General features: G+C 38.7%; 1 protein-coding gene across 7 annotated transcripts in view; it reads right to left on the reverse strand.

Moving 5' to 3' along the window:
* The window catches only part of TLK2 (tousled like kinase 2), a 107,310-nt gene that overhangs the window by 35,662 nt on the left and 49,137 nt on the right, over positions 1-22,511 (reverse strand). For all 7 annotated transcript variants that reach the window (XM_087854242.1, XM_045814577.2, XM_045814579.2 and 4 more), the window contains 4 exons: positions 21,338-21,505; positions 7,651-7,746; positions 6,346-6,438; positions 778-888 (listed from right to left, as the gene is read on the reverse strand). In XM_087854242.1, coding sequence (XP_087710368.1) covers positions 778-888; positions 6,346-6,438; positions 7,651-7,746; positions 21,338-21,505 — 468 coding nt within the window. The remainder of the gene's footprint in view (positions 1-777; positions 889-6,345; positions 6,439-7,650; positions 7,747-21,337; positions 21,506-22,511) is intronic.

The following is a 22,511-nucleotide window of genomic DNA, read 5'->3' on the forward strand; positions in this document are numbered from 1 at the left end:
GCAGAAGTAATCACCAATCTGTGGGAAACCTCTGGCTTATAATAATTTATTTCATTAGCAGCGCTGCTATATTCCAATAGAAGATTAATATGTACTAGGGCTATAATAAAACTTTCAAGAAATAGTTACTAATAACAATTAAAGTCAAGTCACAACTAATCAATTACTATAACAAAGGAAACATCAGCCAATTAAAGTAGTCGCACGTAAGTATATGTCAAACTTAATTTTTTTAAAGCACAAAAAGCACTTAATTATCACATTATTATATATGTAAGTTACTCCAAATACCGTCTCTAAAACGGAAGGGTAGCTATTGTTAAATGTCTGCGATAGTAATAGGATATGCACTTCAAATGACAGGATGAATGTAAGAATGTAGGAGAGAGACACTGCAAATAAATTCAAGTAGGCCACGCTGTCCCTGTCCAATCAACATCACACTCCAAGCAAGGCACGACCAGAAACAATGCCCCAAATGATCACTCTGGATGCTTGGACAAGTGTCCATGTAAGAAAGAATTCTGATGGTCAAATCATAAGACGTCTTCTCCTAAAAAGCCCTACTTTAACATATTTTCATCCCAGGTAAGGAGTAAGGAGCTACAGCAATGCCACACCCTGAGCATCTGGGGATGCAGGGTTCAGGCCACCACGACACTCACCTTTTCTTTTCTTTTCTTTTCTTTTTTGGGCGGGAAACAAAGCAAAGTTTATTGAGCAATGGCAAAGTGACAGTACAAAGCCCCCAAGGAGGGAGGGGATCCCGACACTCACCTTTTCTATAAGGAGTTTCTTGCTCATTGTCACACACCGATTTAATCGTTCTTTGTACTTCTCTAGCATCTTTTGCTGCTCGTCAATCTGCCGCCTCAAATCGCAGTTGGCCTTCAAGGGAAAACGGTTTTTAAATTAGCTCCAAGGAAGATAGATTAATACAAAAGCAGCTTTCAGGGAGTCCAAACATAATTTCTTATTGCTCAATCAAAAGCAAAATTAAGGTTCAAAGAGCTAAGAGTAACTAGATTTAAAAAACAAATACTTTATTCCTTCAGTCTCTCTTCACAAACTTATCTACTGAGAAAAGCTGAATTGTTACTACAAGCGGGCATGTTTTTCTACTGACCATAGTTTACTCCTCTCAAAAGGCAGCTATAGGTAAATCTAGTCTATCATATATAATAACTAAACTGTCGCAAAATAAAAAACCTACAATTAACGAAATGTTTAAAATACATTCAGAAGGTGATTAAGCACTTTACAGCACTCACAGAATACTTACAAAGGAGAATTAAACACAAAAAAAATTACAGAATTTTTAAAAAACCACATAACATTCTTACGTTCAATTGCTCTTTGTTTTTCTATTCTTATTTCCACAGAGAAAGAGACATAAATTTACATAAATGTTTCTTACCAGAGAAGCCAGGCACACCCGTGCCCACATAAGACAGAACTAACAAACAAGATGAATACGAGGTCCTGGTTCTCAAGAATGCCAGAATGTAAATACACAGTTAATTCAGCTGTGGTCAGAAGGATGGGCTAAATACTTTGAAAAAGTCAAACCTCCTACAATAACAGAGAAGGGAAGAACCACTAACCCAAGGTCAATTTTGACTTGCAATTTTTAAACTTATTCTTGTATTAACAAAAGATCTCTACTCTTTCAGCAAATAAATGCTACTTTATAATAATGTGCTTGAGTTGTGAAAAAAGATTTGGTATTTCCCAATCAAATGATATAAGTGTTTCTGAAACATAAAAAGCACAAATGGAAGATGTAACAGCATACACAATTTTTGAGACTTAACAGCTTCGTTTTTAAAGTGACCAGTGTACAACAGCTTCCATCTCCAATTTCTACTCATATGTATAATTTCTATCAGTTCTTTGTATAGAGTTCTATGGACCATTATCAAAGGCAAAGTGCAAGTACATTGGGGTAAATGTGACTAATTCATAATAAAAAATCTATGGGGTGCCTGGCTGGCTCAGTTGGTAGAGTCTGCAATGTCTGATCTCAGGGTTGTGAGTTCGAGCCCCATGTTGGGTATGGAGATCACTTAAAAATAAAATCTTAAAAAAAAAAAAACAGAAAAAGAAAAGAAACTGTAAGACAAAGACTATGTAATGTTTACATAAAATTCAATCTCCTTTTGGAAGGTGAGGATTCCCTTAAAATCCATAATCAAATGTATGGACTCAATCTCTGACAGCTTATTTAAACTTTTAAGAACTCTAGGGGTGCCTAGCTGGCTCAACCGGTAGAGCATACGCCAACTCCTGATCTTGGGGCTGTGAATTCAAGCCCCATGTTGGGCGTACAGCTTACTTAAAAAAAAAAAAATTAAATTTTAAGGGGCACCTGGGTGGCTTAGTCGGTTGAGGGTCCAACTCCTGATTTCAGCTCAGGTCATGATCTCAGGGTCGTGAGATCAAGTCCCATCTCAGGCTCCACACTGGGCGTGGAGCGTGCTTAAGATTCTCTCTCTCCCCCCGCTTCCCTCTGCCCGCCCCCCCGCACCACCAGCACTGCTTGCACGCACTCTCTTTCTCTCTCCCTCTCTTAATTAAATAATACATTTTAAAAAAGATTTTAGTTATTTGAGAGAGAGAGAGAGAGAGAGAGAGGGAGGGAGAGCACAGAGGGAAAGTGAGAGGGAAAAGCAGACTCCCCGCTGAGCGGAAGCCCAAAGCGGGACTCAATCCCAGGACCCTGAGATCAAGACCTGAGCTAAAGGCAGATGCTTAGCTGACTGAGCCACCCAGCATACCAAAACACAAGAAAATTTTAAGAACTCTAAATTTTTGTGGTTCTCTAGCACTAACAACTTTGTATTCAGGTTTAAAACAGCACCTGCCTATAGCCTCCTGATGCAGCCTTATCCAACATCTCACCAAAATGGAAAAATCCAGCAAACCACCCATGCCTGCCTGAAAGGAGACATTAAGGAGCGTTCACTCCCTGCCCCTCCAGATCAGAAACACAAATTCTAATCAACTTGAAAAATATGGCAACTGCCTTTGGTGTCTTCCTTTCTGACGTCTCCATTCCCTTGGTATTGTTCTACAGCCAAAGAGAAGACTACAACCTTCAGAAAACAAGGGAGTAGAAAGTGGGTAATGGTGAGTAAAGGTAGCATACTGCTTCCCAGAAAATGAAAGCAGACAGTTTTTCAAATTCAAAAAGCATACTAAGTCAGGATTCAAGTTTTTCATATAATCCATCTTTTCAATCTTAAGAGTCAGGTGACGAAAGATGATGAGCCCATGATCCTTTTTCAGTCCAGCAGAGCTTCTCTGGACAAAACCCTGTCAGTACTGAAATTGGGCTAGGAGCTTTTTAAACCCACAATCTACCTAATTAAAATCTTGGCAATTTGGGGCGCCTGGGTGGCTCAGTTGTTAAGTGTCTGCCTTTGGCTCAGGGCGTAATCCCAGAGTCCTGGGATCGAGTCCCGCATTAAGGAGCATGCTTCTTCCTCTCCCACTCTCCCTGCTTGTGTTCCCTCTCTCACTGGCGCTCTCTCTGTCAAATAAATAAATAAAATCTTTAAAAAATAAATAAAATAAAATAAAATAAAATAAAAATAAAATCTTGGTAATGCAAGCAGCACCCATATGAACAAGAACAGGAATAAGAGCAACCCCAAGCAAGAACATATGCTAACAATGAAAGACAGAAGGTAGGTACTAACTATGCCTCTCCTCATTGAAAGATGGAGTAAAGGAAACAACCAAAGAACAGACTTAAGTAAAAAATACTTCTGAGTAAGGAAAAAGAACATCAGCTTGAGAACGATGAAAATGATCTCCCTAAAGAATCAAAACAACATTTCAGAATACAGCTTGTCATATTCCATAAAACACAAAAAGACATGGTGTCTATGAAATCAGAGCCAAAAACCATAAAGAATGTACAGCGTGGAGTAAGAAAATGAATTAGGTAAGGGGAAAAAAGCAAGTACACTAAAAATGTAAATAATAGAATCAAAATTGACATAAGATACAGTAAACAGCAGAAAATATAAGGAAGACAGACTAATGTTTAATGAGATTCAGAAAAGAAGGTCAATCATATTAAATAAGACTTGAAGTGATAGAAATAAAGGGAAGAGATCGGGGATTCAAACCAGAAACCAAGGAAGAGGCCAACGTAAGACAGAAAGAGGCAAAAACTAAGCATAACCACACATTTTCAGAATAAAAATTTAGAGACCCATGTATAGATGTACCCTGGCAAAATTTTCTGAAATATAAAATAAGGGGAGAGACCGCCTATAATCATCACAGAAAACAGATTACAGTGTTTGTTCCTTTGGTCACAGTCTTCTCAGAAATAGTAAATGCTAAAAAAAACAGAAAATGTAAAAGGTGCACACACATGTGTATGTATGTGTTACAATAAGGTGAGAGGAGAAGGCTAACAGGTTAGGACACAAAAAGAATACCTTTTATATGGGAAGGCAAGAGAAAGAATTCAGATGTACAAGGAAACAAAAAACTTAACACTGATATATCCTCCTTGAAAAATAATTACTTAAAATGTATTCCAGTCAACTGAAAGTAAGAAGACAAAAACTGTGATGAAAAAAATGTACTGCGAATAAGTTTAACATGTGTAACTAATTACTGTAAATTAGGTCATAAAACTATAATGTAAGACTTCTTATCTAAAATATTAAAATAATGTAATGATGATAGTCTAAAACATCAGATGTTACTCAGACCAGGCATATGGTTTAGATATGTGCTCAATTCCAGGTTTTATAGGAGGGAGTCAAATACACTACTTTTTATTATATTTTGATAATTACAGAAATAGAGGTAAAATCTTCTGGAGCGAGATAATCACAAATACAGCGACTTTTATTATCTTTATTAATAAACATTACTATTATTGTTAATAAACAAAATCCTTTCTTCAAACAGTCTTACCCAACAAGAAAGAAAACCTGCAGATCTGCACCCAGCTGTGTCATGGGAGCCCTGGAGGTTCCTCCAACAGAACCTTCAGGGCCCCATGGAGCCAGCTGGAAAACTACTGCATTAGTACAAATGATGATCACACCTACACCTTCTAAATCACTGCAGAAGATTAAATTGTTAATTAATTTTATTTAAGATCAGTAAGACTAATTTATACATGCACTTATATATGTGTGTGTGTGTGTGTGTGTGTGTGTGTGTGTGTGTGTGTGTGTATGCCGCAAATGGCTCGAAATTACTGAGGGAAATGTAACAAATGTTTTACTCGGTTAAAGGAATTACGGGTGTTGTATTTTTCAGTATTCTCTAAACTCATTATAAAGAACATATACTGCTTTTATAATAAAAAACAAAGATTTTTAGAGAATGGGTTAGTCAATATGCTAAACTGCATATTAAAAATTTATTTTTAGGGGCGCCTGGGTGGCACAGCGGTTAAGCGTCTGCCTTCGGCTCAGGGCGTGATCCCGGCGTTATGGGATCGAGCCCCACATCAGGCTCCTCCGCTAGGAGCCTGCTTCTTCCTCTCCCACTCCCCCTGCTTGTGTTCCCTCTCTCGCTGGCTGTCTCTATCTCTGTCAAGTAAATAAATAAAATCTTTAAAAAAAATTAAAAAAAATAAAAAAAAAATAAAAATTTATTTTTAAAATATCATGCTGTATTTCCTAGAAGTATCTTTTAAATTCCAGATTAGGGATTTTTGAAGTTTTTCTTGTAAGCACAAAAACCTTCAGACAAATACTTATAAAAGACACAAAATGCAAATGTAGGGCTGAAAAGTACCTGTGAAATAGTTTTAAAAATACAAGAATGTAATTTCTCTGGAATAAAAAAACAATATTTTATGTTGTTTCCCACAGTTCCAGATGAAACACAATACTCCATATATCTATTTCACTAGTGTATATTTAAATATTAAAATCCTAAACATAAGATTTCCAATTTAAAGACAGAACTTAGAATATCGGTTTGGGGGCGCCTGGGTGGCACAGCGGTTAAGCGTCTGCCTTCGGCTCAGGGCGTGATCCCAGCGTTATGGGATCGAGCCCCACATCAGGCTCCTCCGCTATGAGCCTGCTTCTTCCTCTCCCACTCCCCCTGCTTGTGTTCCCTCTCTCGCTGGCTGTCTCCATCTCTGTCAAATAAATAAATAAAATCTTTAAAAAAAAAAAAAAAAAGAATATCGGTTTGATCCTAGTTCCTATTCAGATTCCCTCAGATTAAAGGAAAATATCCAAATGTTTATTATTTGTTATTTGGTGACAATAATTATGATAATATGTGCATAATCCAAATATACGTAGTATCAATCAGTGCTTGTCGTAAAATCTCTTACCACATTTTAATACTTACTCTTAACAAATCATCTATTCTTCCCTCCTTCTTTTCTAAGTCAGAATTCTTACTGTTTTCTAGTGCAGATATTTTTTCTATTGTGAGGTCAGACTATACAAAGAGAAAACAAATTAAGATTAGTCTCAAAATATTACATGTCATTATACTTTTCTCATTACTTTTCTGGGGGAAAAAAGTACTTGCAAACATAGATAGCCTGGAACCACATGGCTAAAGAAATTAAATCGCTTTCCTCATCCTATTTAAGCCTTATATTTTGCTACACCTGCACTTCAAATACATATTAACTCTGGTATCAAATACATGAATTCTCAAATGATTGTGCACTGAGCAATACAGAAACATACTACTCTAGAAATGAAACTAACTTTGAATAGAAAAGGAGTTCAGAGGAGAGAGGACCCAAATCTCTAAAGAACTAATCCGCCACCTAGTGGAATCAAAGAACAATAAGAAGGGGAGAAATGGTTTTCTGAATCAAGTCTGTTCAACTGTCCAAAAGCTCTCATTCAAATAAAATTAAAATCTGCTCCTGAAGGTTGTATAGCTCTTAAAATTAAAGAAATTCTCCTAGATTGCCAAGCATCTTGTCTTGAAGGCAACACGCTGCCAAGAGACTTCAAGAAAACACAGTGTACTATTTGGCTAGTTCAACACTACAGAACGGAGGATGTATCCACTATCCTTTTCAGATACTAACTTTGAATGTTCACAACATTCCCTAAGTTAAAGAGTTTCTGAAAACTCTTTAAGGAGGGAATTATGTTGGTGTGCCACATGTTAAAGGAGTCTAGCTAGGTCTCGTCAAATAAGGAGGTACAAGGAATAAATGAACTACTTTCATAAAGTAGGGAATTCACATTCACTGAAGTGTATTAGAAGCATTGCCCTAGTAAGCATTTTGTATACATTGTCTGAGAGAACTAGATAACCAACCACATTTTACAGATAATTTGCATTCAAGAACTGAGGCCCAAAAAGATACTGTAAGTTGCAGAGCCAGGATTTCAACCCAGGCCTAGAGGTCTCCACAGTAAGTGCTCTTTCCTCACTCAATACCATGCTACAGTATAAGGATTTCTCTGCAACACACCAGATTGGTAAAGAAACACCTCAAAAAGTTAAAGCACCTTCCAAAAGACTTTAATACTCAAAATGCAAGCTCTGAGTATAATACACACAAATAATGAGGTAAAGTCGGAGAAATAAAAGAAAGACAAAGAGAGGACTCATAGATTTTATATGTGGTTAGCAATTATTCCTAAGCACATCTTTGCCTCTGTATATTGATCACCGACCTACCTGGGTCTGTCTGTGCTGGATGGAGATCTGTTTTTGGGAGCTGCCGGAATGCTCTGTGTTGCCAGATCCCGTAGAGGATGGACTGTTTTGCTGAGCCTGTAATAAAGTATATCAACCAATCACTAGAAAGTTTTGCATCTTTCTCCACAGACATTTGTTTTGTTTTTTAGATTTTATTATTTTTCTAAAAGCATTGTCTATACCCAATGTGGGGGTCGAACTCACAAAACTGGGATCAAGAGTCCCAACTGAGCCTGCCAGGCATCCCCCTCCACAAACATTTGTATGAATGCAAACAATTATATAAAACAAACTCCTTCTGATGAAAGTCAGAAGTCAGGGCCATACAGCCAAGATGAGAGTAAAACAATTTAAATGAGAAGCAAGGTTTAACATGATAGCATGGATCATGTCCCTGTAAATAGTTTGAAGTATCAAATGTGCCCAAATGAATTTTTAAATACGTAAATTAGAGAAAATTAAAAATTATTCCTGTAATAACATGTTTTCTTTTCTTTTCACTTATATGGCAATATGCTTTTGTCAGAAAAGGCTGGTAAAGCATCCACTGCACAGGGGAGGCCTGGGACTCTGGGCAGAAAGAACTGTAACTACTATTCAGAATAATCTAAATCCATAAACATTATCCATGAACACAGTGGTCCAAAAATCCAGGATGATTTCGAATATTGTCACTTGCTGACTGTAACTCAGACGCAAGTGATAGGGCATTCTAAGACATTTTAAAATTAAAAGGCTTAAGTCTTAATACAATTTAACTATTTAGGAATACATAATCATACTCCCAAAAGTCCTTTTTACTTTTTTAACATTTTATTTATTTGAGAGAGTGAGAGAGAGATTGATGGGGATGGGGATGGAGGCAGAGGGAGAGGGACAAGCAGACTGCCTGCCTTAATGCGGAACCCCATGTGGGGCTTGATCCCAGGACCCCAAGATCATGACCTGAGCCGACGTCAGACACTTAACTGACTGTGCCACCCAGGCACATTGCCCCCAAAATCCTCTTAAAAACAAGAATGAACCTAACACGATACAACCCATCACAGACATAATCAGGAAATACTGGATATTCTGAGGATTATGGGCTAATGGCAATACACCTACTGCTACAATCTATCAGAGAATGTAGTGTTTCCACATGTGTGAATTTTCTGATACTTTCTATATATTCCTTAAACTATTTCTCTTATTCATTAACATAGGACCAATGTTGTGCCCACTACCTACTGAGTAACTACTGCCCACTAACTGCTTCACTATGATGGTCACAGGCCAATCCTTACAAAACCCTATAAAGTAGTTATTATTATTTCCATTTATAGATAAAGAAAACGCAAATCAGAGTTATTAAGCAACTCTGCAGGGTCACAGAGCTAGTAAATGGGAGAATTAAGGGCTACCTGTATCCATAAGAACCACTCTCATGGGCCACAGCAGACTGACCAGCTCTCATTAACAATTAGGGATACTGTCCCAAGCAGGCTTGTACGTAGGGTAGGCAGTATTATCTGCATTTGCATTCATTCATTCAACAACTGCTCACTCCCTATGTCTAAGCACTATGTTAGGTGTTAGGGACACAATGACCAAGTTAAACAGACACGAAACCCACAGGCCCAGTCATTATTCTGCCTTAATAAAGTTCATAATCCTGGAGAAGATTTATTAAGCACTCAGTAAATATCTGTTGAAAGAAACTGTTAAATAAATAATCATATAATAAACACAAAACTCCAACTGGGGTAAGTGTCGTAAGAGTATACAACAGGGCACATAATCTAATCCAGAGTCAGGGATGAATTCCTCAGGGAAGGAGTAGTATCAGAGTTAAGATTTGAAGGAAATAAGCAGTCAAGGAGAGTAGGCCGTCGGATCATTCCTGGGAGCACATCGTGAACACAAAGAGAAGGGAGAAAACTGATGTGGGGATCAGAGAAGTAAAACGAGAAAGCATCTCACAGAGCCTGAACGTGCAGAGCCTGGAAGTGATTAAAGCTGTGAGCAGAGCCCGGTGTAGCGAAGGCCACAGCACTGAAAATGTTCTTTACTCTTTATGATGCAGCAAACCTTTTTGTTTACTTACTAGTTAATAAGGGTCATCATCATGAACCTCAAGTATTACACTGAACTACTAGCATTATCTCCTTCAGTTATCATTAGATTGCTCTTACAAGCCTCTCCTTTTAAAGTGTATTTCTAAGCAAATATGACTGTTACAACTATAATTATAATAACACCCAATAAGCTCATGGCTGGGGCACCTGGGTGGCTCAGTCCACTGGCATCCAAGTCTTGACTTCAGCTCAGGTCACGGTCTCAAGTTCGTGAGACTGAGATCCCACCCGACCCACTGACAGGGCTCTGCGCTCAGTGGGGAGTCTGCTTGGGATTCTCTCCCTCTTCCTCTTCCTCTCCCCCTCCCCTTAAAAAAAAGAATCACATGACTGACTAAAAGGCTATTCTATAATTTCTAGGTTTTGGTGTACACGCTTTGCTAAAATGCCTTCTTACATGTGCTCATTTCTGATCCTAAGTTCTCTTCCGGCAAATGGGGGGGCTAGAATGTAATTCAGTGGGGCGTTTCCAAATTAAAGCTTTCTGTAAAAACAGATGTACAAATAGCCCAATGATAAGTAAAAATGCAAAAAGTTAGCTGAGCAAGTGCGACACGGGTTAGGAGGTGGCAAATCCTCATAAAAATGAAAATAATACCTTCAAAAGGTAAAAGAACTACAGAAATATAAGGACCTATTATTGTGACAAGTGAGTCCACAGTAGAGAAAAATGCTCTAAGTCTGATCATTCATTCAATATTAACTGTGAGCCTCTGTGCCTGCTCCTGGTTAAACTCTAGAAATGCAAAACTGGAAAACAAAGAGTTTACAGTCTCCCCAATAAGAACAGAAGTTGCTGGCCTCGCTAAGCAGGCCACTGTGGTTGTAAATTTAGTCCAACCCCTGCCTTGCAAAACACTCTCCCCAGATGTCTGTATTCCTTATTCCTATCATATAGGTAATATGGTTTCAAATTCATGACGGTAAGCTGGATCTCCAAAGTCCTACCAATATGCAAAGGTTGTTTTTTTTTTTAGTAAGGGAGGGGGATGAGAAGGGACAAAGAGAATCTTAAGCAGGCTCCAAGCCCAGCACAGAACCTGATGCGGGGCTCAATCTCACAACCTTGAGATCATGACCTGAGCTGAAATCAAGAGAGGGATGCTTAACTGACTGAGCCACCCAGACGCTCCTGATATGCAAATATATTTTTTAAATGAAATCATAACAGCACTAAGAAACAAGAGTCATGGATCAGAAATATTTTAAAACTTTAAATTTTAAGAAACATTCAAAAGTAGCTGGGTTCAAATCAACAGAAAAAGTGAAACAAAACATCACCAGTGAAACAGGCTGGGTCCTTTCAAGGGAGCTCCTGAAAACTTTACACTGAGACCTAACATTTGCAAAAACCAGGAGTATCCATGTGACAATTACCACACAATTTAAAACCTATAAGGTCCAGTAAAGGTCCCCTTTGATCTCCCCTTGCATACTGAGGGGACTGGATACTACTAACTTCTGACAGGACAGAGCACAAGAACAGATGTCTTAAAACAAAACTGGAAAAAAAAAAGTAAATATTTAAAAATGAAAAATAAGTGGGTCCAGGGGAGGGATGGCTCCTGGTGTGAATACTGTGGCTTGAGGGAAAAAAGCAAAGAAAGTACAATACCCCTACCGTCCACAAGTGATATAATGGAGAAAGAAATGGAATGTACTGCGAAGAGTAAAAGAGTTTTACCCATCAAAACAAAGCCCTCCTTATTTTGACGCTTGTGGAGGAGCTGGTCTTTCTGCCCAGAGTTAACCGGACACTCAGACCTCAGTCAGCCCTCCCACCCTTTGGGAAGCAGCACCATGCTACTTGCGCAGGAGAACACACGCCAACAACCTCTATTTACCACCCTAATTCATTCAACTAAAGCCAAACACACATTTTCAAGAAACCAACAGCACAAATGGGAAGATACAACATAAAAAGACAAAGATCCAAGAGAAAACAGGTAATTCAATTAAAACAACTTTAAAAATAAAAAGTTCAAAGAGGGCCAAAGGATACTACAGCTATGAAAATGAAAAAGCAAAGAATATGAAAAATAAACTTAACAAAGTAAGACAGATTAGCTAAATAATAAAATGAACACAGTTGAATACAGAATCGGTCATCTGGAAGACAATGTCAAGAAAACCTCCCAGAAGATAAAACAGAAAGTCAAACAAAGAAGGAGAGAAAAGTTAAGAAATGTGAACAACACAGAGGCTCCAAAACACAATCTATTAGGCTTTCCAGAGGAAAAGAACAGAGAAAAATAATCAAGGAACAGTAAAATAAAAATTTCTGAGGTAAAAAGTATGTTTTAAGAGTAAAAATGCCTAATACAGGACAAACAGCATCAATGGAGAAAAAAAAGAGTGGAGAGACTTCAAGAACAAAGATGATATACTACACGATCATCTCAATAGATACAGAAAAAGCATCCAGCACTCTTTCATTTTTTAATTCAAATTCAATTAATTAACATATAGTATATTATTAGTTTCAGAGGTAGAGTTCAGTGAATCATCAGTGTTATGTAACACCCAGTGCTTGTTACATCATGTGCCCTCCTTAATGTCCATCACCCAGTTACCCCATCCCCCTACCTCCCACCCCTCCAGCAACCCTCAGTTTGTTTCCTATAATTAAGAGTCTCTGATGGTTTGTCTCCCTCTCTCATTTCATCTTGTTTTATGTTTCCCTCCTTTCCCCTACGCTGTTTTGTTTCTTAAATTCTACACAAGTGAAATCATATAATTGTCTTTCTCTGACTGACTTATTTTGCTCAGCATAATACCCTCTAGTTCCATCCACATCCTTGCAAATGGCAAGATTTCTCTTTTTGATGGCTGAGTAATATTCCATCATATGTACGTACGTATGTATGTATGTATGTGTATACACACACACGTGTGCGCCCACATCTTCTTTACTGATTCATCTGTCAATGGATATCTGGGCTCTCCATAGTTCGGCTATTGTGGACATTGCTGCTATAAACACTGCGGTGCAGGTACCCCTTGGGATCATTAATTTGTGTCTTTGGGAAAAATCCCTACTAGTGCAATTGCTGGCTCGTAGGGTAGCTCTATTTGCAACTTTTTGAGGACCCTCCATACTGTTTTCTAGAGTAGCTGCACCAGCTTGCATTCCCACCAACAGTGTAAGAGGGTTCCCTTCCTCTGCAACCTTGCCAACATCCGTCATTTCCTGACTTGTTAATTTTAGTTATTCTGACTGGTGTGAGGTGGTATCTCATTGTGGTTTTGATTTTTATTTCCCTGATCCAGCACTCTTTCATGATAAAGACACTCAATAAACTTAGAATAAAAGGGAACTTTTTCAACCCAAAAAAGGCACCTCTGAAAAAACATACAGCTAACGTAACACTGTCAAAGATCACATGCCTTCCCCCTACAATCAGGAACAAGACAAGACAGGATATCCACTTGAACCACTTCTGTTCAACATTCTATCAGAGGGCAACTAGGCAAGAAAAAAAATAAAAGTCATCCAGATTGGAAAAGAAGAAGTAAAACTATCTCTATTCACAAATGACATGATCCTGTATACAGAAAATCCTACATGAAAATTATTAGAACTAAAACACAATCGCAACAAGATTACAGGATGTAAGATCAACATATACAAATTAACTGTATTTCTCTAGCAATGGGCAATCTGAAAACAAAATAAAATTAGGAAAACTTGCAATAGCAACTAAAAGAATGCTTAGAAATAATTTTAACAGAAGGGCAAGATCTATACACTGAAAAATGCAAACATTAAAAGAAAATAAAGTGACCTAAATAAATGGACAGTTATCTCATGTTCATGGAATATAAGACTTAGGAGGGCAATACTCCCCAAATTAATCAATAGATTCAGCACAACTGACATAAATCCCAGGTGGTTTGTTTGTGGAAACTGAAAAACTAATCCTAAATTCTTAGGGAAAGGCAAGGGATCCCACGGCCAAAACAATCCCGAAAAAGAACAAAGTTGAAGGAATCACATAGCCTCATTCCAAAACGTAAGTACTACAAAGCCACAATAATTAAGACTGTGATTCTGACATAAGCATAGGCATACAGACTGATAGAGTAGAACTGAGAGTCCAGAAATAAACCCCTTACATTTACGGTCAACTGATTTCTGATAAGAGTGCCAAGACAATTCAATGGAGAAAGAACAGTCTTTTCACACAAATGGTGCTGGGACAACTGGATATCCACATGCAAAAGAATAAAGTTAGACCCCATTCCTGATACCATACATAAAAAAATAATACAAAATGGATCACAGACCTAAATATAAGCGCTAAAAGGACACTGAGAAGAAAGTACAGGAGTAGAGAGGTTCATGACCTTATGTTAGGTAAAGCCTTCTTAGCTACAACACTAAAAGCAAAAGCAGCCAAAGGAAAAAAAATAGATAAACTGGACTTTTTCAAAATTAAACTCAAACCCTTACAACAATAAAAAGACAACCCAATTTAAAAATGGGCAAAGGATTTATATAGACATTTCTCCAAAGAAGATATACACACGGCCATAAACAAATGAAAAAAAATGCTCAATATCATTAGTATTCAGGAAATGCAAATCAAAACCACAATGAGCTATCCCTTCACACCCACTAGGATGGCCAGAATCAAAACAACAGACAACAAGTGTTGACAAGGATGTGGAGGACCCTCACACTGCTGCTGGGTGTGTAAAATGGTACACTTGCTCTAAAAAGCAGTTTGGCAGTGCCACAGAAATAGTTACCATATGACCCAACCCTACTCTTCAGTATATAAATAAAAGAATGACAATATATGCCCACACAAAAACTTGGACATGAATGTTAACAGCAGTATTATTCATAATGACCAAAAAGTGGAAACAATGCAGATGTTCATCAACTGACGAAAGGGTAAAAAAAGCCTGTAACCAGCTAAACACCAGGACTGATTATATCTTTGGATATACATCCATGAAAACCCATGAGGCCAGAGTAATCAACGAAGAGGAAGTTATTTGTCACCATTTCATACAGCTATTACTCCTTACTTTAAAAATTAAAATTTTATTTATAAAACTAAAATTGGTAATTAAAAGGTAAGAAACTAAGCATTTAACCTGCCTTTCTAGAGGCACTATATGTCAATGTAGCCAAATAGGGCCAGATGATGAGAGGAAACTTCTATTTTACATAAGAATAGATACCAATAAACGGTAAGTGTGATAACGTTAATTCAACTATCTAGGAAAATGTTAGTATTTCTTAGAAAATGCCTGTTAAGTTATTCAGAGATAGGAGGGTCAGGATTTCTGAAATGTACTTTAAACTACTTCAGCATAAAACAATATAAAACAAAAGCACATTTTTAAAAAAATCAAAACTTTTAAGAACATCTTATATAATGTTAAAGATGTAGCTTTCAGGGGCGCCTGGGTGGCTCAGTCATTAAGCGTCTGCCTCCGGCTCAGGTCATCATCCCGGAGTCTTGGGATCGAGTCCCACATGGGGCTCGCTGCTCAGCGGGAAGCCTGCCTCTCCCTCTCCCACTCCCCCTGCTTGTGTTCCCTCTCTCGCTGTGTCTCTCTCTGTCAAATAAATAAAATCTTAAAAAAAAAAATGTAGCTTTCAAGGAAATAATAAACTTGACATTAAGAAAAAAAAAAAAAGAAGATCCAAAGCCCCTGACAAGTAGAATTGTCTCAGTGGATCAAAACTGATCAACGAGGATGGGTTTTTCATGAATCCAGTAAGATCACTTGGGAGTTTTGCTCTGCCTAATATGAAACCATAATAAATGCTCCTTATGTGTTTGCAAGTTTTAGAATAATTTATAAAACAGAAAATTAGTTAAAATAAAATAAAATATATAGTTAAAATAAAAAAACCCAATATTACACACATACAATGTGACAAAAACTAAAAAACTGAAAGATAAGAAAGCAGCTGGATGATAGTTTGAGTATGTTAAACTCATCTCCTGTAACGGGGAGCAGAGAGATCTTATTTAAAGTTAATTAAATAAGAGGTACATTACTTGAAGTTAAAATGGTAAATCGGTAGAAAATCTAAAACTGTGGATAGTGGTTACATCTCTGTCTGACAGGTGCAAAGGAAAAGACTTTCACTCTTCTCCAACACTTTAATTTTTTGTGGGCCATATCCATGTACTATTTTTACAATTTAGCTCGGCGTGGAGCCTGCTGAAGATTCTCCCTCTGCCCCTCCTTACCCTCAAAAAGTGCCATATAAAATTATGTTAACAATATGATTTTAAACATTTAAAGTATCAAACTCAAAATATTCTGCCACCTGCTACTTTTATTTATCAACTCATATCGAGACATCTTTCACTGCTAGCATAAACAATTGACCCTGGAATAACAGGGGTTTGAACTGCCCAGGTGCACTTATATGTGCATTTTTTTTGGTAAGTACAGTATTGTAAATGTATTTTCTTCTATGATTTTCTTTTTTTAAAGATTTTATTTTAGAGAGAGAGAGAGAGAGAGAGAAGGTGCGGACGTGGGAGGGGAAGGGGCAAAGCCAGAGAGAGTGGGACGAGCAGACTCCCAGCTGAGTGCAGAGCCCGAAGCTGAGGTTGATCCCAGGATCCTGAGATCATGATCTGAGCTGAAGTCAGACACTTAACTGACTGAGCCACCCAGGCACCCCTCTCCTATGACTTTTTTTAAAGATTTTATTTTTATTTATTTGAGAGAGAGAGCACAAGTGGGGGGTAGGGGCAGAGGGAGAGGGAGAAGCAGACTCCCCAGTGAGCAGGGATCCTGATAGTGGGCTATTCCAGGACCCTGGGATCATGACCTGAGCCGAAGGCAGACGCTTCACCAACTGAGCCACCCAAGCGACCTCTCCTATGATTTTCTTAGTAACATTTTTTTTCTAGCTCACTTTAAGAATACCCATATACAATACAAGTAACATACAAAATATGGTTGACCAGCTGTTTGTGTTTTCAGTAAGGTTTCTGGTCAACAGAAGGCTATTAATAGTTAAGTTCTACGCAATCAAAAATTACACTGCATGATTTTTGACTGAACCGGAGGTGTTGGTGCCCCAACCCCCGTGTTGTTCAAGGGTCAGCTATAGATACCTTGGGGCACCTGGGTGGCTCAGTTGCTTAAGCATCTGCCTTCGGCTTAGGTCATGATCTCCCGGTTCTGGGATCCTGCCCTGTATCAGGCTTCCTGCTCAGTGGGGAGTCTGCTTCTCCTTCATTCTCTTACCAACACCCCTCCCCCCCCACCCCATGCAAACTCACTCTCTCTTAAATAAAATCTTAAAAAAAAACCCCAAAACCCTATATATACACCTATCTCACTACTTCTGTCAACTGTGTAGCATTCCTCTAGACCTATATGAAGGATGCCTTTATCAATTCATGCAACACAGAATTGCCCCATTACCCCGGGCGTGTGTCAGGGTAGATCCTGTTCTGGCATTGGAGATACAAAAGTGAACAAAGCAAAGTCCTTGACCTGATGGAGTTTATATTCCAGTGGGGGAGGGGGGGGAAGAGTCAGACAAAGAAGTAAATTATAGCAGGTCAGCTGGTGATAAGACTAAGAAGAAAAACAAAGTAGGACACAGCAGCTAGGCTCTGTGTGGGGTGGGCAGGGAGGAGCTGCTCTTTCCTACAGTTAACTACGGTATGCCTTTCTAATAGGGTAAACTGAGGTAGAGACTAGAGACTGAGAGGGAGCAGGGCATGCTTACTTACTATGGGGGAGAAGAATGTTAAGGCAACACCAAGTGCAAAGGGCCTGAGGTAAGAACATGCCAGGTACCTTTGAGAAGGCAAGGTAGCCAGTGTGGATGGAATCCGGTAGAGAAGGGAGAGGGTGGTAAGAGAGGGTGGTAAGAGATGGTACAATGGGAAGAAACAGCCCATGCAAGGGCTTTATGTGCCATTTTCAGCACCTTTGAGCAGGTGTGACTGAATCACTCTGATCTGTTGAGAACAGATTAAAAGGAAACAAAGGCCGGAGAAAAGAATCCAGCTGGGAGGCTAGTACCATAACTTCAGCGGGAGACCATGGTTTAGCTGAAGTAGCAGTAGTGAAGGGATTAGAAGTGGTAGGATTCTGAACATATTCTCAACAGTAAGTAATTTGCTGATGGATTTGTAACGGGGATATAAAATAAAGAGAAGAGACAAGCATGACTCCATGGTTTTTAAACAATTTGAAGGAGAGTTGACCGTTACTGAGATGTGGAAGGCCTTGGAAGAAATGGGTTTGGAGCAGGGGGACAGAATAAAGAATTCAGTTTTGGACATACTAGATTTGATATGCTTATTAGACATAAAGAGGGGCGCCTGAGTGGATCTGTCAGCTAAGCCTCTGCCTTTGGCTCAGGTCAGGATCCCAGGTTCCTGGGATGGAACCCTACGTTGGTCTCTCTGCTCAGTGGGGGGCCTGCCTCTCCCTCTCTCTGCTGCTTCCCCTGCTTGTATGCCTACTATCTCTCTGTCAAATAAATAAAATAAAATAAAATAAAATAAAATAAAATAAAAAAGACAAAGAAAAGACTAGTGGCACCTGACTACATAGGTTTGGAATTCAGGGCAGGGTTCTGGGCTGGAGATACAAACTTGGAAAAGCTCTGCATATGGGTGATAATTAAAGCAAAGAAACTAAATGAGATTACGTAGAGAATAAAGGTAGACAAAAGTCTGAAGCCTGAGCCCTGGGGCACTCCACTGTTTCGTGGTCTGGGAAATGAGGAAGAACCAAAAGAATGGAAGCCAAGAGAAGAGCATGTGCTTGGAGAAGGGAGTCATCAACTGTGGCTTATGAATCACGCGGGACAGATAAGTTCTGAGAACGATCCCTGGGGTTAGCAGTGTGGAGGTCATAGATACCCTCATTCCAAGCTCCTCTGAAACAGTGGTGAAGGGAAAATGCTTCCAATTTCTGTAATTATAAACAATACAATAAACATCTTTGTATAGTTTTACTGGAATGGAGTTTCTGGACTCCAGGATACATATATTTAACACTCAGATACATTACCGACTTGTCCAAGTGACTGTACCAATTCAGAGTCAGTATAAAACTTGCATGTGTGTCTAAACTGTAACCTACACTGAGGATTATCAAACGTATCTGTCCTTGACACTTTGATAGGTCAAAAGTGTTACCTGGTTATGTTCGGCATTTCTCCATGGCTGACGGTAAGCATTTTTCATATTATTAGTCATTTGTCTTTTTCCCCTGTAAAACTGTCTGCTCATAGCCTTTGCCTATCTTTTTGGAAACTGCTTATCTTTATTGACTCACAGCATTTCCCTTTTGCCTTCTTCTTTCTCTGTATTACTAAGCTTATACCCTGGCTGGAACTACAGAGAAGCAAAGAGATTCAGAACTGTACCAAACCATTTAGGCCTTTCTTTTCATACTTTCTTTTTTTTTTTTTTTTTTTTAAGATTTTATTTATTTATGTGACAGAGAGACAACCAGCGAGAGAGGGAACACAGCAGGGGAGAGGGAGAGGAAGAAGCAGGCTCCCAGCCGAGGAGCCCGATGTGGGACTCGATCCCGGAACGCCGGGATCACGCCCTGAGCCGAAGGCAGATGCTTAACCGCTGTGCCACCCAGGTGCCCCTTTTCATACTCTTTCAATGACAGGACGATCATTTTCTTACTCTTCTCTGCCATCTCTCTTCTACATGAGAACAATCCGGCTGTAGCATCTGCAACTCCTCTGACAGCCTGAGTGTACTAGCTGATAGGACTGAGCAGGTGGTTATCCATGTACACCCAACCCCAGCCTGCATGCCCATACCTTTTATGGAAGTCTTGCTCACATTAGGGGACTAAGTTTTGCTGATCAAAATCCTGTGTGCTTTTTTTTTTTTTTAAGATTTTATTTATTTATTTGAGACAGTGAGAGAGAGAGAGGGAGGGAGAGAGAGAAGCAGACTCCTTGCTGAGCAGGGAGCCCAATGTGGGGCTCAATCCCAGGACCCCAAGATCATGATCTGAGCCGAAGGCAGACACTTAACCGACTGAGCCACCCAGGCACCCCTCCTGTGTACTTAACCATATGCCTGTCATATAGTGGGCATTCAGTAAGTATTTGTGCAATGAACAAAGGGAACTCCCCTCAAGGGAAATGGAGATAGCTTTTAAGGCAATAAAAGAATATAAGGACAAATAAACCTCTGATTATCCAAGGTTTTGCCTGAGAAAGTTAGATCTGAGATGAAGATTTAATAGTCAGTGAATAGTAAACACACAATGTAATTCATACGTACACACACAGACACATTCTCTAGAACAATACTATAGAGAACCATGACATTCTCATACAAACTATGGCATACTGCTGTCAGGCCCACCCACAGGATTATATTGGTCAATTCTCCCATTTTATGTTGTGTTTCTTTTGCCACCCACGGATAAAATTATACTGCCTTCACACACAAAAAAATTCCTTTGATGATTAAAAAATTCTGTAAATTTAAAAGTTGTAATATTTTCTTGAGGAAAAGCAATTAACTGTAAGAAAGTATTCCAAATGGTTCCCTATCTAATTATTTCAAAATTTTCATTTCCTTTCCTTAAGGCACCCACCATTCTCATGGCCTTTAATACACAACTGCATGTGGATTAATGACTCAGAATCCACAAAGCAAATAAAGAGGAAATTTAGGTTGTAAGTGAGGAAAATGGACCAGCAGAAGAGAAAAATATTTGGATCACTGGTGATATCAGCTCTGAAAGAGGCCCCTAAAAATGGAATAGGGAAATGGGGCTTTCTTTTGCTTCACACCATCCATAGTCGGGCACAGAAATAAAAAAAAAATAACTTTTGAGTCAAACTGCATTATAATTTGGCAAATACAGGTAGGGTCAAATTTTCATAGTACTCAAATTCTTGGTTCTTTAAGGAGAGAGAAAGAAGCAAGATGAAAACAGCCAACCAGTAGCCAAATATTCCTGGAAAAAGTAACTGCGAAGAGGTGAGAAAGGCAAGCATACAGGTCACCCAAATACCACAGAGGGAAAATGACTGGCAAACATACTACAGAATGCCTGCCTACATGCTAAAATTTTACTGACCTGAATACTGCTTCAAATAAGTGATGCCTGGAGTTTGGAAGTTTTGTTTTTGTTTTTTTTTAATTAGACACGTACTTTGGCTGTAATGGAATTCGATCTGTACCTTCTTTACTTCTCTGTCAACCTAAAACCACATTTTCTTTCCCGATACGCTCAGACTTTTTTTTTTAAGTTTATTTGCTTCTTAAAAAAAAAAAAAGATTTTATTTATCTGAGAGAGCAAGAGAGCACGTAAGTATGGGGGGCGGGGGACACAAGCAGACTCAGCACTGAGCTTCGAAGCCCAACATGGGCCTTGATCCCATGACCCAGAGATCATGACCTGAGCCAAAACCAAGAGTCGGATGCCCAACAACTGAGCCACCCAGGCGCTCCTGCTGTGCTCGGACTTTAGGAAAGCAGTCTCTCTCAGCCCCTTGTACCAAGGGAGCTACAGGGCAACAAGGATCTGCCATCCACTCAGCCACGGTACTCACCGAAACGAAAGTGAAGCAGAGGCCAGCTCCCCTCTGTGCCAGCTGCTCCGTGTCCAGCCGAGGTTTTGCGAGCATCACGGACATCAGGGTGGGCAGAGCAGACTGCTCCTCTGACACATCCTTTGCAGCGCTGCCATCTAAGCCATAGAGGGGCTGTTCTACTCGCCGCTGGAAAACATTAAACAGAACACACAAATTACATGAGAAAGAAGACCTGAAACTGCCAAAACATATAACAGATTAAAACACAGTTATCGAAAATAAGAGTATTTTGAAAAACACCTTCTCTGAAAACAAATGTGGAAAGCATAACAACAGTATCACTGGACTGTAACCTATTTATAAATCTGAGTTAATATCTCACTCGAACTCTGTAAAATTACATTTTAATTGCTCTTTATTTGCATAACTGCATTTGCAGTTTACTTTGTAGACTTCAACAAATCAACTTCAAAATACCCTCAAACCTACAAAAGAAATGTTATTTCTATCCTGTAGGTAAATGAAGATTAAGACAGTTGTCCCCTAATTTACAGGCAGAGTTTCACTCTCAATTCTATCCTCACCACACTATACTTAGATGCAAAAATCAAAAATAAATACAAGCAAAACAAGCTCCATAGAACACTAAAAGAATAATATAACACAATTATGTATGGTTTATTCAAGAAATGTAAAAATGGTTCATTATTAGCAAATTTACTGATATAATTCATTACGTTAATGGTAGGGGAAGGAGAATCAAGATTCTTCCCTTTAGGTGCCAAAAAGGATTTGCACATTGTTGGGCAACTTTTAAAAAACAAGAACAAATAACATTGGAAATATCCATCTTTAATACGACAGAGTATTTTTTCAGAAATCAACATAAATTAATGGTGCCGTACCACAGACACTTCCATCAAGGTTAGGAAAACTAGACGGGATAACATGCTAATATCACAAATATCTCAACATTATTATAGACGGTTTAGCCAATGTGATAAGGGGGGGAAAATGAGGCATAAACACTGGAAAATATTAAAGACTGGAAAGTGTCATTTTTGGATGATATAACTATTCACAAAGGAAACTAAGCAAAACAACAAGAGTTCAGTAAGATGGCTGAATTTAAAATAAATATACAAAAATCAATTGCTACCCCATAAACAAATAATTAGTATCAGAATATGTA

Source organism: Ursus americanus, chromosome 23, assembly GCF_024610735.1.
Source record: "Ursus americanus isolate L20-20 chromosome 23, mUrsAme1.1.p, whole genome shotgun sequence".
In the NCBI taxonomy this organism is placed as follows: Eukaryota; Metazoa; Chordata; class Mammalia; order Carnivora; family Ursidae; genus Ursus; species Ursus americanus.